This window comes from Vollenhovia emeryi, unplaced genomic scaffold (assembly GCF_000949405.1).
Source record: "Vollenhovia emeryi isolate VEMERY1.0 unplaced genomic scaffold, V.emery_V1.0 DF939146.1, whole genome shotgun sequence".
In the NCBI taxonomy this organism is placed as follows: Eukaryota; Metazoa; Arthropoda; class Insecta; order Hymenoptera; family Formicidae; genus Vollenhovia; species Vollenhovia emeryi.
The window spans coordinates 1,738,069-1,754,239 of NW_011967220.1; the positions used below are offsets into that span (position 1 = coordinate 1,738,069).

Sequence of the window (16,171 nt, forward strand, 5' to 3'; positions counted from 1 at the left end):
CTAGCGGCGGCAACCACTTTTGGGCTCACAATCTGACGCATCCGCCCATGTAAGTTGAGCCTTCTTATCTCTAGTCTTCATGATTGCAATTCAGCTGTAAAGTTTTCTCTGCTCTTTAAGAGAAAAGGATATAGAAAATAGTTGACGATATCAGATTTGCGAATATGCAGAGAGCGGTTGAACCTTATGTGCAACAGATAGGAGGTGTGCACGATTCGGAAAGTTCCGTTTTCGCTACGCGTTAGGGAGGATGATAGATGAAACGATAGCACGACCGAGCGTCGTCGTTTCCCTCGATTTACCCCCGGCCTCTCGTAATTACCGCGATATCTCGTGCGACGATGAGGCCGTGCTCGGTGCACCACGGCGAATGCAACTTAAAACGCTCTCGGACGGGAACGGCGGGCGCGTGAGAGAGAAGGAGCGAGAGAAATTCCTGCAAGAGCGGAGAATCCAGCGGTGATATGGCGTGGCGGCTCTCAAAAATCCGCTGGAATCTCGGGGAAAAGGCGAGCGTACCTGCGGAGCTCCACGCCGCAATTGGTCATTCGGCGATTTTTGCCGGCATTCATGCGTCCGTTCCCCGCGGTATTTATCGGAAAGATTTTCTCCCCCTGGTACGCCCTCGAGGAGCCAGGAGGAGCGGGCCAGCCGGAGATCTGGTGCTCGCGCGAGTATCCTCTCCACCCTCCCGGTCCCCTCCTCCTCCCGCTGCAAATGCACTCGCCTCGCGGCCCTGCACTCGCGCGCGCGCGCGCTATCTTCTTCTCTTATTGAATATTCTCCACTTTATTTACGGATGCCCGTCGAGATTTATCGTCGTTCGCGCTGCTCTTTTCGCTTTAGTCTGCCTCGTCCTGCTTTAACGTCGTCTGCCCTTTCCTTTCCCGCGTGTTCGTCCTGCGCGTCTAATGTTATTTCCTTCCCTTCCGCTGCCCCTTCCTTCTTCTTCTTCTTCTTCTTTTTCTTCTTCTACGTTGCCCTTTGGTACGTTGTATTTTTAAGATATCACGCCGTACGAATATATGATGCGTGTGCATACATGTAGGAAATACCGCATTTACGCTACTCTGAGGAAGTTATAAATAAGAGCATTTTGTATTAACGTTATGTTAGGATACACATGGTTTTCACTAGTCTGATTCATATTTCCGGCAGTTGAATCTTTCGAAAGTACTTTAATAACTTTATCAGCTCGTTCTCGAGTTATTTTTCAAACTAATTTATTTCGAGACATCAGGCACATGGTACAAAAGTAATGAAAGTGAAAAATTGCGTTACTTAAATGTGTTAAGGACAAATGATAGTAGGCAAGAGAGGCCGAAGACGTACGAACGAAGATCGATACCAAGTACTGTCTACCGCGCATGAATCGGTGCAATCGACCCGATAGATCGTCTTACGGCTAAACAAATCACCCCGTTAAGAACGATCGATAGGATCTACGTGCGCCGATCGGGTACAGCGGCGACGTAATTCCTACAATAGCGGTCCGACGCATCGCCGCAAATTGCTTGCATAATTCGACCGATCGATTGATCGCCGCGAGATTTACGAGGGATTTGTTAACTCTACACAAAAATGCATGGCGCGTGCTCGGCCGTAATTGCTCTTGCACACTCTTTTGCATATTCCATAAATATATAACAGATATTACTAGCCTGTGCGTTAGTGCACTGAGAAAAATTTCCATCGGTTAAACCAATTAAATAGTCCGATGGTTAATTTTCCCGATTACGTTTTCCGGTTAAATTGTGGATGCATCCGATGAGATTTGATTGAAAAACCGATAGTTAACTTTCCATCGGAAACACTCAATCGATTTATGCAATAAAAATATTTCTTAGTGAAGAAAGTTTAATTTTGTCGAATGACAATTTATCTCGTTAGCATTTTGATCGCTGATTGGTAGCTCATATTTAATATCGTCGCTTAACTTTAATCTTAGTTTAGTTCATTTTTGTCTCTTTCTAAAATAACAGTTGGAAAGAGACAAAGAACGAATTGGACTAAGCTTGAAGTTAAACAACGTTGGTGAAACTGGGCCTAATTGATCACATGTCAATCTACTCTCAGTCTCAATTCGTAGTCTGATGCCGGTTTTGGCACTGTCGCCCTTGATGAGATTTGCCGACTCAGTACGCACACTGAAATCGCGCGTAGCAAGCAGAGAAGGCACGAAGCGACGCGTAGTGCGAGGACATTGCGCGATCGTGTGATCGACGTTACATAATTGACGAGCAAATGTATTACGATCGTTTCGAACCGAACGACGTGTATATGTCCGCGGCGAATGGAACGTTCATTCGCGACATTCCTCGCTCGCGGTGCAGGCAACATTGAAAGAGCGCCGAACGCTGATGCACCGCATATATTTATGCATACGTCATGTGGCGACGCTGATGCAATTGGCGTAATCGCCGCGAGACAGGCGGTGCAATCTCTTTTTACCCATAAACGGGGCCCCGGTACGCCGCCTCGATCCTCCATTAAAGGGTTCGGGTATGCTCGACATTATTAGCATTACGGGGAGGTTCATAAAACTGGAAAGTGCACGCTGGCTATCTCGCGCGAATGCCCTCGTCCCCGGCGCTCTTGCTCGATGCTCACGTTCCACTTGTTCGTTAAAGCCAATATTCGAGAGACGATGTTCACATATCATTGCCGCGGTGTTACGCGTCGTAAATAAACGGCAAAACTAATATGATTATTTGTGCGTTGCGAATCTTAATGTTATTTTCGTTCCCTTTAATTAAACAAAATATCCAAGTGTAATATTAAGTTTCGCCTCGAGATTGCAAATTTGATCTGCGTCTGTCGTTACTTCGTGACGTTACTCGTGTCATTGCTTTCACGTTTTTCACGAAACCAACTTGGCGGAAGTGAGCTCGAAACGACTGCACGTTGTCGGGAGAGCGACGGAAACTCGCGGAAAAGCGTTTTCCGGAATCAGGAAATGAAACGATCCGCCACGCGGTTGCATTTTATTGTCGGCCGAGTTATTCCCTCACCTGGAACGACGGGGACGAAGGAGAAGGAGAGAATATTGCGAGGGGGAAGCTGAGGAGAATGCGAAAGAGGGGTTGAGAAAAAGGAAGACGACCACACTCGCAATTAAACACGGCGTAAGTCCCGCTCTGAGGATAATGCCCCGGAATGCTGATAATTGGCTGAACCGTCCGGACGACCCGAGACGAAGGGCCCACAGGTGCAGCTGGCGGCACGGTACCGCGAGATCATCGGCTCGCGATCCCTCGTGTGTCTAATTGATTCGAAGTGATTTATATTATCCGCCGTTTCTCTGCACCTCAGGCATTCCCCGGGCACTGAAGCGACCATCAAAATACTCAGACGGATTGTCGCTCGGCAACGACAAGTACTGCAAGATACGCGAGATTGAAAGGCTTTCCGCGATCGCACGTCTGCCACGTGACCGATTGTGCATTTCTGTGAACAGTTTTTGTTTAAAATTCCAAATTTCAATCGACCTCAGCTGGCCACATTTGTTAAATACGCTTTCACAACGTTTCGACCTGTGGTTTAGGTCCTTATCAAGTGGGATCTTGTTGCGGAGTTATGTCAAGTACAAGTAAAAACGCATTTTAGCGGAATGGAGTTATGTATGCCCGGAGCCGAGGGATGTAAGACCAAGACCAATTTTTCGTTTGATATAAATTTTGCTGACGCGGGGATATGTGCAAAATTAAATGTATTGCATAGACCATCTGGTTGTAACAGTAGAGAACATACAGAAGGCACCCTTCTAGAGAAGGATTAGAATCGTTACACTTTACTGAATCGAACACCTGGGAAATTTCTATTTTTGAAAAATTGTTTGCTAGAGCGTTTATTACTTCTACACGCTAAACAATTTTACCAAGTTACACATATATGCGTATAAAAGTAACACACTTACAAGATTTGCAGTGTATTGATTAGGAGGGTGCCTAATCATTTTGTCTATGGCTGCATTTTTGAGACTGTGATCGTTGAAAACGAAAAACAATTATTATTAGAATCGTCATTAGAAGCTAGCGTAATAGGAGTTTTCTCTTTCTTTCCTTTTCCTCGCGCAAAACTAATTTGCTTATCAGTATTCTTGAGAAAGATGAATCACAGATATCTAAAATATTAACGTGTGGTAATGAGGCAAAACAACTTTCCTGATACATCAAAGAAAATAATTTCAGCTGTCACTCGCGGTTTTGAAGACTCCCCCCCCCCCTTTTTTTCCTCGAATCTCGAGAGTCGTTCGGACTCGGAACTGATCTTAACGGCGCCTGGAGGTCCGGGTGGCTGCGGGAAAAAAAAACAGTTTACAGGGCACAGCTTTCGTAAACGATCCGGCCGCGTGAGCTCGAAAGAGCTCGATGCTTCCGTCATGTTAAAGGGCCGATGCGCCGGTTCGTGCGGAGACTGGAGCCGGAACGGAGATAGAGCGAGCTATCGATCTCCACTCGTGAACGAAGAAGCGACCGTGCCGCGCCGGGAGCCGGGAGAGGAGAGCTAGCCCGGGTCTCTCTGTCTCTCTCTCTCTCTCCTGCTCTCGAAGCTTCGATATCAGATCGCTCGTATAAAACTATCGTATCGTTTAAATACGCACTGAAAGGTGAGGCGATGCATCAGAAGATACGCGGGCGATGGCAGGCAGCCTCCTCTCTTTCCTTAGGCTGCGTCCTCCTGTTCCGTCCGCGCTGTCGATCCGCGCTGAAGATACCCGCCTGGAATCCATGGGAACCACGGAGAACCAGGCTTAACGCATATAACCCCTCCCTAGCACAGTGGGGCCCACCGCCCGGACCCCTTGGGCCTCACCTCCGCGTTTCCCTCTGGCTTTCTACCCTCGATACATATATGTTCTTTCATCCTCTTCGCGTTCGAGTTTCTCTCCTCGTTTTTTTCTTTTTACACTTTTATCGACGGTGTTGGATTAAATGGCGTAGCGTTTGACTTAGAAATCTAGGGACTGTGACAGATTGTACGAAAGATAAAATTAAATTAATATAAATCCATGAGACGAGATGGTAGAAGTGCATAGGTTGATAAAAATGGCAGAAAAAATAGCGCGGAGAAGATAATGTGTATTGTTATTCTCTGGCGGTGCAACGATCGACATCACTGTTCATTCGGGATAATTGACAGAAGATCCGCGCATCAAGTTTCTGAAAAGGACGAGATGCGATCGCGGCGCGATTCTGCATTGCCGATGCATCGCTGCTCGATATTCACGATGGCTACCGATTCCGCTCTTCCCCTTTTCGCTGGAATCCGTAATTGGGCGGGCATTCCACGTTATGAGTTAATTCCGGCGTGTCGGTGTCGGCAGAGATCATATCGACGCGAAGATTCACGAGACGATCTCGGTTTTCTCGATCGGCATTTCGCAGTAAGGTAAAATGAATGGCGAAATCGTCAGTTTAACGAGGAGACGGATTCCTTTCGGACTTTTGCCTTAGGCTTGCGTTATATGGCGATATAATATTCACGAATTAAAAAGGACTTCGTCTTGTAAGCCTTATGGTTTGTGTTATAACGTTATAAAATTATGTAAAGACTTCGCATAATATTACGGGATCTGAATGATGTAATTTATTGCTTAGGAATATAATTAACGCGATTTATATATTCACTCGTTCAATTATAAAGATAAAATAAATTGACTTTTCAACACAATCAGATATGCATATATTAATATAACATATATATTAATAAATAACGTGTGTGTGTATGTGTAATTAATCAAATATCTGCAAATACCCGAGTTTCCTATAATATAAATCAACGCAGCGCATAAGGAAAATATTAATATTTAAAATAATTTGCAAGATTATTTCTCGAAGAAACTTAAAGAAATGTGAATAAAATGCACTTGAAGAGAATGCGGAAATCTGGTAGAATGCATTCTGCTTTTGCAAAAACCGGATGCTCGTGAAGACTAGAGACAATGGTCGTTCGGGGTGGTGGCGATCTTCCGTTTTGAAAAGGGATGAAATTCCGCGTCGTGTGCATTGTCCGCTTAATGATTGAGTGGAGACATGACAGGTGAAACTGAATACACATACACACACACACACGCATCACGAGGAATTGCACCGGGCGTGAGTCTCCGCGGGTTCCCCGTTGTGCACCTATCGCAGCCAGACAAGCGTGAGCCCGAATTGTGGGACCCACCGATGGGCGTCTGCTCCCAAGACCTTCGACGTTGACGATACCCCTTTCATACTGGCGAGCTGATCTTTTCGTACAGCCCATTGGCGATCGGCGCCACCCACATCTTACGGAACTACCAGATAGAATTTGCAATTCGATATCTTCAGGCGAAGGTTGTGTACGGATTCAAGGTGAAACGATTGAAAGAAGCTTAGAATGCCCGTCGCGCACAGGACGTCCTGGAACCGCCAATTTTAATTCTGAAGACAGATTTCTTAACCAATTTGAGATCCCTCTCTTGAGATCTTTTTCTGGTTTTTGCAAAAGGATGCATTCTATCATATTTCCGCATTCTCTCCAAGTGCGTTTTACATCGCTTTAAGTTTCTTAGAGAAATATTCTTGAAAATTATTCTAAATATTAATATTTTCCTTATGCGCTACATTGATTTGTGTAGGAAATTCGGGTCTTTGCTGATATTTGATTAATTACATTATCTATATGTGTTATATTAATACATGCATATCTGAATGTGTTAAAAAGTCAATTAATTTTATCTTTATAATTGAACGAGTGAATATATAAATCGCGTATATTCTTTTTCTTAGGAGAGACATCGAGAGAAATTATCCGTTATCGCACTGTTTTATCGCGCAGTATTAAATACTATTATATAATCAGATACTGGTTGAACAATTGCAGTGTAATAGAGAATATTATAATTAAACAGCCGTGATCTTAGCTGCTACATCAATGATTTCTTTAATTGCCTGCGTAGTTACCTACTCGAATAAAATCGCGGTGCCATTGAAACACGCCTACGAATGCTCGCGGCTGGAAATGGCTATTTCTTATAGGCTTATCTTAAAAAAAAAATTGGAAAAAGCGTTAATCGCGCACCATCGACTAATTGACATATGCCGGCCTTCTATATATGTTCCGCCATATAAGTAACTACTGCATGCGCACTATGTCAAATTATACTTTCTATCGCGCGTCCATTCTATATTTGACACTCGGGTAACGATGCACTGACAATGAGATATCTAGCGATGCCATATGAATAGGCGGTTTTCGATCTAGATAGCTTGTTCACGACTGAACACCGTCGTAATTACAGATCTGCCTTTTACAAATTAACTGACCTAGATTGTCCAACCGAGTAACGATCTCTGCAAGACGTGTTTGATGAGAGATTAAAAGTTTCTAGAGCTAGAGGATAGATAGGAGATGTACGCTAAGTAATAATTTTAGATGATTCTTATATACTACACACCAATAGTTTAGATAATTTTTATACATTCTACTTACGCGTGCTATGCCACATATTGAAATAATAAAGTACACTGAGAGAAAAAAAAAAGTCATTTTTGGAGCCAACCATATTTTGGTTTATGACAACCAATATTGTGGTTATGAGAACTATCACATTGTTAGGTCAACCATAATTTACGTTGGAGGAATTATAAAAAATATGGTTGGCTCCAAAAATGACTATTTTTTTTGTAAAAATGACTATTTTTTCTCTCAGTGTATCTAGTTTGTATAAATATCCATTTTAGTTGGCGCAATTTAATGATATCGTTACTTTTGTAGAGAAGATAAAAATGTTTTTTTTTTCTAATAAAATATATTCAAATAATTAAATTATATAATTCTTGACTGGATGGCGCTTATTCTACTTACGCGCGCTATGCCACATATACTAAGTAGATAAATCGCGACTGTATGTCAGAAATATTATCGCAATTATACAATTGCAATTATATATGTATAAATTTCATTAACGTAGGACGTAAAAACGGAAGTATAAACAATAAGAATTGCACGGAGGAGCGATAAGTATTGTCCAAACGATTTCGACGAAAGTATTCTGTCGCGTGTCAAATATTCTTATACAATCAGATGTTTTGTATTTCTAACGATATCATTAATTAATGTATTCCAAGAGTCCAGCGCGCATCTGCAAGGAGGTTCTAAATTGTCTTATTCGCCGGCTGACGCGTAATCCGATTTGTTTCTCGGGCGATCTGATTGCGCGCGACCTTCTTCAACTTTCCTCGCCCTAACCCTTGCCGACGTTATCTCCCGGCATCCACCTTCGTTTGAGACTCCATGCGACCGGGAAGATTCTTGCCGATTTTTTTATTACCACTCGCTTACCGCGCATATGCGCGCCGGACGCGCCTCTTCTTGTTTCGCGATCGGTGATTTACGTTCGGACCGCGCTACCACGGTAATAGTCCATTAATTGATCTCGGATTCCCCTCTCCGTGTGGCTTCAGATACGCGGGAGACGGGTTTCGTGAACGCCATCACCGCCGCTGGAGTTACTTATGCGGTTACCAGAGCCTGCACTATGGGTGACCTCGTGGAATGCTCCTGCGATAAGATGACGTCGAAGGGTAAAAGCTTACTCTCTTAGTTTCTCTTTGTGATTTGTAATCCGCGTATCGATTTCCCATTAATTTCCCAACGGAATCTACAGTAATTTATAGGCTCTTAAAAACCCATTAAAACTAAAATTATCAGTTTTTGTTTATTTAAACAGGAGGATATACTTTTATATTTCTATTTGAGATAAATTGTAGTGCGACAGTAGTAAATTTTTCAAAGCTGATTAAGATTATTTGTATGTGTGAAAAAGTTGATAGATTCTTACCATCTTCCTCGCGATTGCAGTTTGAAAATAGGAGAAAATTGTGACTTTTCCACAGGTAATCGTCTGGCTAAATTTGCGCGTACGGTCGAAGCGAAGAAGAGTTTGCCGACGGAAGGAGACTGGGAATGGGGAGGATGCGGCGATAACGTAAACTTCGGCTTTAAAAAATCACGGGAATTCATGGATGCACCGTATCGTAAAAGAAGTGACATCAAAACGCTGGTAAAGCTTCACAATAACGACGCTGGTCGTCTGGTAAGTTATTTATTCTCTGTTCATTCTTAATTTTTATACATATTTCTGTTCAATCGTTATTTTTTCATCGTGCTTGGTGACGATAAGCGAAATCTTGCACACAATAATCCACTATAATGCCATGTCTCTTTAATTGTAAGAAATCTTCGAAAGACTTTGCAAAGTAAGCCTATATTTTCCGTTATTCTCAATGGCATTGGGCCCATCTTCAAGATTTTAGCAAAATTATTTTACTAAAATTAAAAGACATATTTTAGGTCTAATAATTTTAAGCAATAGTAGAATTTATCTCGATAACGAATACATTTACGCAATTCGATGTTTTCTTCAATTATCGAGTTTTTCATCAATTTGGGCCTCCGTACATCGTAGTTAGAATTTTAAAGTCGTCGGAACCTGGTAGAAAGATAAACTAGATATGCACGTTACCACCCGACGCGCTATGTGCATTCGCTTCTCAGGCCGTACGCAACTTCATGAGGACCGAATGCAAGTGCCACGGGCTCTCCGGATCCTGCACGGTGCGCACTTGTTGGCGCAAGATGCCGCCGTTTCGGGAAGTTGGCAACCGTCTGAAGGAGTCCTTCGACGGCGCGGCCAAAGTCATTCCCAGCAACGACGGTCACAGTTTCATCACCGAAGGCCCCACGATCAAGCCGCCCGGTAGGTTCGACCTGATCTACAGCGAAGACTCGCCGGACTTTTGCAAGCCGAATCGGAAGACCGGCTCCTTGGGGACGACGGGGCGTCAGTGTAACGCGACTAGTCCTGGAGTCGAGGGCTGTGAGCTCCTCTGCTGCGGCAGGGGCTACGACACCAGAATCGTCAAGGAGAAGGTCAATTGTCAGTGTAGGTTCCGGTGGTGTTGCGAGGTAACGTGCAATACGTGTCTCGTCAAGAAGACCATCAACACTTGTCGCTAGTGTCCACGTAAGTGAAAAAAAGACTTGAACTGATATCTGACAGTGTTGCGAAGCGAGTCGATGCGATAGTTCGTCCTGCGTGTGTTAGAGGAGGCTGAAGAGACAATGCCGAGAAAAATTATTCATATCCTTTGCGCAAGTCCCATTGATGTGTGCCATAACAATAGATCAGAAGATTACGATTGAAGAGTTTCGTAGAGTTTTGCCAAGTTCCGCAGAAGGTTGCGGTGCTAAAATACATCTTTAACAATCAGAAGAATATTAGGCGATCGAACGTTTCTTCGCCTGTTTCTTTTTTTTTACCAGTAATTGTCGAAAAGTGTCAACGATTAACTTATATTAGTAGTGTATTTCGAAGTTCAATATTGACGTTTAGCGCGAGTGAAACTTTTCGACTTCTATCGTTGCCATCACTATCGGCGGTTGATCCAACCGTCCCATTCTCTCGACACGATCGTGATAATGCCCTATTACGTAATAGCGTTTGTAATATATCAGTTTTTAGAATATGGTATTTGATCGTAAATATTCATTGACGCGAATATTCATTCAGGCGATATGTGATTTACAATTTATGGTGACCATAAAGGCTTGAATTGAATCTAGGTTAGCGAGAAGGACGTGTTGTAGGATTTCCGAAGAGGTTTATCGTGCGCGAGAAGCGGGATTGCGACGTCAGTAGTGCATGCGCGAGCCAAGTCAGACGCGAGTCGCGGATGCAACTAGACGCGATGTCTCGCGTTTACACGAAATAGCGTGTATCTTTGACTGTGAACCTACGAATTGTTACAAAGCTGAATATTTTGGTTACAGAAACGTGTATGTATATTGGACACTAATCCTGACAATTTTAGCAACGCTGGCAATATAGGTATTATTGTCAGAGATTTCTATTGTTACAATCAGGACCGGTTCTAGATTCTTGTTGACTTCTAGATTTTTGTTATGTGCGATATGTCAAACTGTTACTTTTTCCAAGCTGGTAACAGAATGCAAACAATAATTCACGCTAATATTATAGAAAAATGTTTTCTCTAATCTTAATGGAACGTTGTCATAACGAAGCATCGTGTAAATAATTTCAACAGTAAGTATTGTTAAGAAAAATGTAATAATATAAATCTGTTCTTGTGCAATTTATCTTTCGATGAAATCACATCGCTCTGACAAAGTCTGGTTGACTTTCTGCTATGTAGAATCGACTCCACATATAGTTGTTATTAGCATCGCCAACGCTGCGCGAGGCGATCGTGTTTCGGGCTTTCCACGTATCTCCAGTGCTCGTAATATGTATTAAGATATACATAAGATACCATAATGAATTTACGCAAAGCATATGGCCTATCGCACACACAATTGCATAGCGACATTTGCACAGCATAAAAGCTGTCTAAACCAATGAGCCTCGAGGATTCAGTCTCCATATTGATTTACATAACATTCAGAGACAAAAGAGTATTCTCCTTTTGAAGATATGTTTAGTTTCAACGTGAAAATCTTGAAATGAGATTATATTGCGTTAAAGGAAGAAACACTTACTTGAATGAAGCAATTTTATATAATTCAATCGAGAAAAATATACGCTTATTATTTACGAATAATTTTCTTGAATGGAAAGGGAACAATATATTGGATAGAAAATAACATATTTTCAAATCGAAGGTTACAATGATTAAAATGATTTTGTTGTCAAAATAATTATATGTATTCGTGACAATTATAGTATAATATTTAAATAAGACTGTAATATTGTTGGAATGTACGATTATTAAATGCTTCTAAGAAGATTACAGGTCGTTGCGTATATACAAAATAACAAACGCGTTAATTTGAGTATATAAGAGTTGATCTGACATCTTATTGTTTTTCTGCGTGCTCATTGGTCTAGACGATCTTATGCTATGCATGTCGACCGATCTCTTTCGCAAGGTCGTATCTCGATTTTCGGTTGTCCTGCTTAAATGCTCAGTTAGGACCAGGATGAGCGTTTAAACAGGAAAACAGGAAATTGTGTAGAATCGAGATACGATTTTGCGAAAGAGATCAGTCGCTATGTATAGGCCGAAAGTATATCACCTTTAGGTTTTGTGAGTATAACTTTCGTCGAAATGCACCGAATGTGCTCAAAATTTTACAGTAAACACCTGATAACAGGTACATCTTGTACACGAAGGGTAATGAAATTTGACAAAGTACATAATGATTTTCGAATTTTTCATTCGAGCAGTTTAAAATTATAGTTATGCTCAAACACTCGAAAGGCGATATATTATTGGTCGGTACTGTTGCTATGCAATTTTGCGCGCGATAACCCCATTCGTCAAAGTATCGTAACGCGCCGGTATTCGCATAGCAATGCCAGGTGAATCGCTTTCCTGCTTGAATCGCGATTTCAAGCAAAGTCCCAAGTAATGAATTCAAGTATCACTGGCGCCGGAAATATTTCAACGTTATGAAATAATTTAATTGAATATTTAATTTTTACAACTTTTTTTTATTAATCTTGTTGATCTTGTTGATTACGTCGAGAAGAAACTCGGGACTTTGCTTTCGTTTTACGCGTATCTATAAATTACACTGCTTTTCCTTCGCGTGATATAAGCTTTGTGCCATAAACAATTTGATCAATCAATATTTGCTACATGCGTCTACCGACCAATAAGATATACAAATTCTCCTTGTTTTTTTTAATCAGATAAACACCTCTTATTGATTCTTTAACCATATCTTGTTACAGGGCTTATTTTTCTCGTTTGTGTATATAAGACTGATCTAGAGTGTGTATTTTCGCGCAATATGAGTTGGATGCGGATAAAATTATACTCACGGACCAATCTTGTTTGTTATTATTAAGGTCTAGCAATTTATCTGCAGTGACGACTTATTTTAGAATGAACATATATAGAAAGAAAATATATATAAATAATTGTGCTTTAAATTTTAATCTATTCAATCGAACTTCAAATGAATTATGTCCTCCACGTTGCTAAGATTACAGGTAAGTAATAGCATTACATGCATATGTTTTCGTTTAAGATATCTTATAATATATGGTGAATTATGGTCCATACATATAAACATAACTGACAGATATATTATTAGAGGAAAGCCCTCTATTACGAGATAAGTTCCTAATATTAGATAGAGCGGGGTTGCGACTAAATTAACAGGTATCATCTGTTGGTTCCACCGTGAATTTATTGCCCTTGGAGTAAAATATGTTTAGTGGAAAATTCATTGTTAGATCGTGTAATCGTCGCGAAAAAAGATTTGTGGTTGAATGTCGATGTTAAAAACCCGCTGTCTCATATTAGAAGCCTATCTCCTAATGGGGGGGACTTTCCTCTACGTCTTTCGAAATTTTTACTTGTTATACAATGTTACATTTAAATATGTCGACAATTTTTAAAAGTTATACAAGTTTATAAAGATGTCATAAAATTTCTTCTGTTTGTACATTGGTTCCGTTGTTGCCTTTAGAAACTGAGATTGAACGTGTCAACAGTCTTCAAGCCCATTTTGATGTTACATATTGACTTAGTTTGCTTCCCTCCCTTTCTTACTTTCTTACTTTAATGATAACTATTATTTGAAAAGGAGACTTGAAACTTGTTTTGTCAAACTTGGAATAAAAAAAGAGTGCTAAGAGATTAATCTCGAAAGCTGTTTGACACGTTCCCGGACGAAGAATTTTTTGTCCCTTCGTGCCTGGAGATGTGATAATAGGGATAAATTAAGGAAACACCGAGAATTGGGAGGCCTCGTATATCAGGGCGCCGTGTAGAACACGGGCTTTTACCTGTAATTCAGGTTTATACACGACAGTCACACGGGCAATAAAAAGGACTACTGCCATTTTTTGTAAAATAGTTTTACGGCCACCATCAAGAGGAATTTCGCATAACCATAAAGGTTGGCCGAAGACTCGCGCCATATCGCGTGCATTCATCGCCTCTCGACGATAGCGGAAGCCATAAACTGAAAAAATTTCTTTGCCAGGGTCTTTTTAGGTCTTTCAGTCTGCTGGCGCGACAATTTTTTCAATTTTAAACTCTTGAAACCTAATGGATCCTCTTGCATCTTTATATTCACCGGTAACTGCATCGCTTATAGGAACAGAGAAGTTGTTACCTTAATGAAGAAAGGTATTGTCAAATGCCACTGTTATTTTACACTTTGAGGAAGAAACCAAAGAACTTGACGATTCACTTGCGTTTTCGATACTTTTGGAGGAGACGCAATACTTATAATATTGTATATATTTTTGTAAATTTATAATTGAAGAAAATGTTTAGCTTTGCGATTAATATTGAGATAAATTAACGAACGTTCAATATCAGTACAACAAATACTATAATGGTTGATATTACTTTGATATATAGCATTAAAATTTTAACGGAAAATATAATATATGGAACTTGCAAATTTGTCTTTCGGAGAACATTTTATATAACTTTTCACCTTTCTTTCGCTTCAGTTAGCGTTTCTATGTATAATTGATTAAAATATAGATTTTTCATGTATTATTTGTCCACTATGAGATAGACACATTATAAATGCAAAATAATCAAGAGTGCTATTAATTAATAATGAACAGTAGAGAGTGATTTGAAAAATTCTTGAAATCGCCATCTAACTGAGGATATTTACAGAACATTTTCTGCGTAACGTCACGAACGTCCGAGATTGCTTGATCAACGGCGATTTACCACCAACGGTTGCATTCCCACACACGAGCCACCCTCCTCCCCCAAAAAAACCCTCCTTAAAGAAAAGACTCTTAGAGAGGCGAGCTTACACCCTCTAATTTAATACGTGACGCGGCACGGCGCGGCGTGCGAGCGCGTCCGGGTAAAAGTCTCTTAATAGAGAGGTCGACCTCTCGGAGGTACGAAAGTGGTGAGGCGCAATTAGCCCCACCAAGGGGGACTGTCTGGACTCGATTAGCCCATGGCCAGGAGATTGGTCTGCCGCGGGACGACTGGGTGGTCCGAGCGGGGTAATTTTCGGCTGCTGTCGACGTTCCCCTTCGGGGGAAAAATGGCCCCTCGAAATTGGCCCCGGAGTTACCGTGTGCCGTCGGTCCACGACGCCATTTTTAGAATCTCCACCTTGCCCTTGCCTCAGCCCTCCTTTCGTCCCCTCCTTCCGTATTTCTCATCTTCGTCTCCCCGAGGCAGAGAACGGAGACTCCTCTCTCTATCTATCTTGAGAGAGAGAGAGAGAGTGGCTTCCCGGTAATTCAATTTTGGGAAAAAAACGCGGTACACCGGTTATTACGCGTTGATGAAAACATTGGATCATCAAGAACGGTGTGAGAATGCGGTTTCTTGGTTTCACCGTCGGCCATCGGGGTCCGTTGACAAAATGAAATCATATAATTTTATATTGATTTATTAAACATGCTAAAGATATTAAGGAAATAGCGAATGATTATATAGAGGTGGATTAATGTATGAAAATTATTTTATCTATCTTTTAAGAGATGTCTCGCAGTTAATATTTTTACATTAGGGTTATTGCTTTTAAATTTCAGATGGCATCGTGATACGTTTAAAGTCGCACTAATTAAGATCCGTATTAATTAAGTCTAATCTAGTAATTCGTTATCCCTCGCTTATCGCTCTGCCTCACGTATATAGACAGAGAAAACAAATATATTAAGTTGGAGTTGTAACTTTTAATGAACCAGACCCGAGACCGCACTTCAGCCGGAGCGCGGAGGATGGGCTCTCCGCAAAATGTGCGCATGCGAGGGATCCGCGCGCGCGGGGTTTTACGTACGACGGGGAACTCTCCCACGGCGTACGACTGTCCGACACCGTTCCCGGAACGATTAGGCGCGGAACAATGGTGCCCGCGGAACGCACGTGGGTCGTGACGCGCGACAAAACCGCAAAATGCGACCGTGATTAATCGGCCCTGGCCGCCCTCTTCGGCCGCGCAAGAACACACCGTACCACGGGAACGCGCCGTGACTCTATTTTCTTCTCTCCGGGGCCTCATGCCACGCTCGCGCAACCCTCCCGCGAGCGCGCGCTTAATGCGCGAGCACTCGCCCGTTCCACGTCTCGTGGAAGCCGATGATAAATTTCCCCGACAACGAGCGTTCGTTCCTACCCTCCCTCGCGCGTCCCGGCTAGGTGCAGCAACCTCCGTCGCATTTTTCGCGAATACTTGT

The 16,171-nt window shown here is 41.9% G+C and overlaps 1 protein-coding gene across 1 annotated transcript in view; it reads left to right on the top strand.

The window, feature by feature from the left end:
* LOC105566204 (protein Wnt-6-like) overlaps positions 1 to 11,526 on the top strand; it is a 38,159-nt gene extending 26,633 nt beyond the window's left edge. Inside the window, exons 3-5 of the mRNA XM_012020025.1 lie at positions 8,436 to 8,555; positions 8,868 to 9,067; positions 9,529 to 11,526. Of these exons, the coding sequence (XP_011875415.1) occupies positions 8,436 to 8,555; positions 8,868 to 9,067; positions 9,529 to 9,990 (782 nt within the window). The 3' untranslated portion in view covers positions 9,991 to 11,526. The remainder of the gene's footprint in view (positions 1 to 8,435; positions 8,556 to 8,867; positions 9,068 to 9,528) is intronic.
* Positions 11,527 to 16,171: the final 4,645 nt, after the last annotated feature.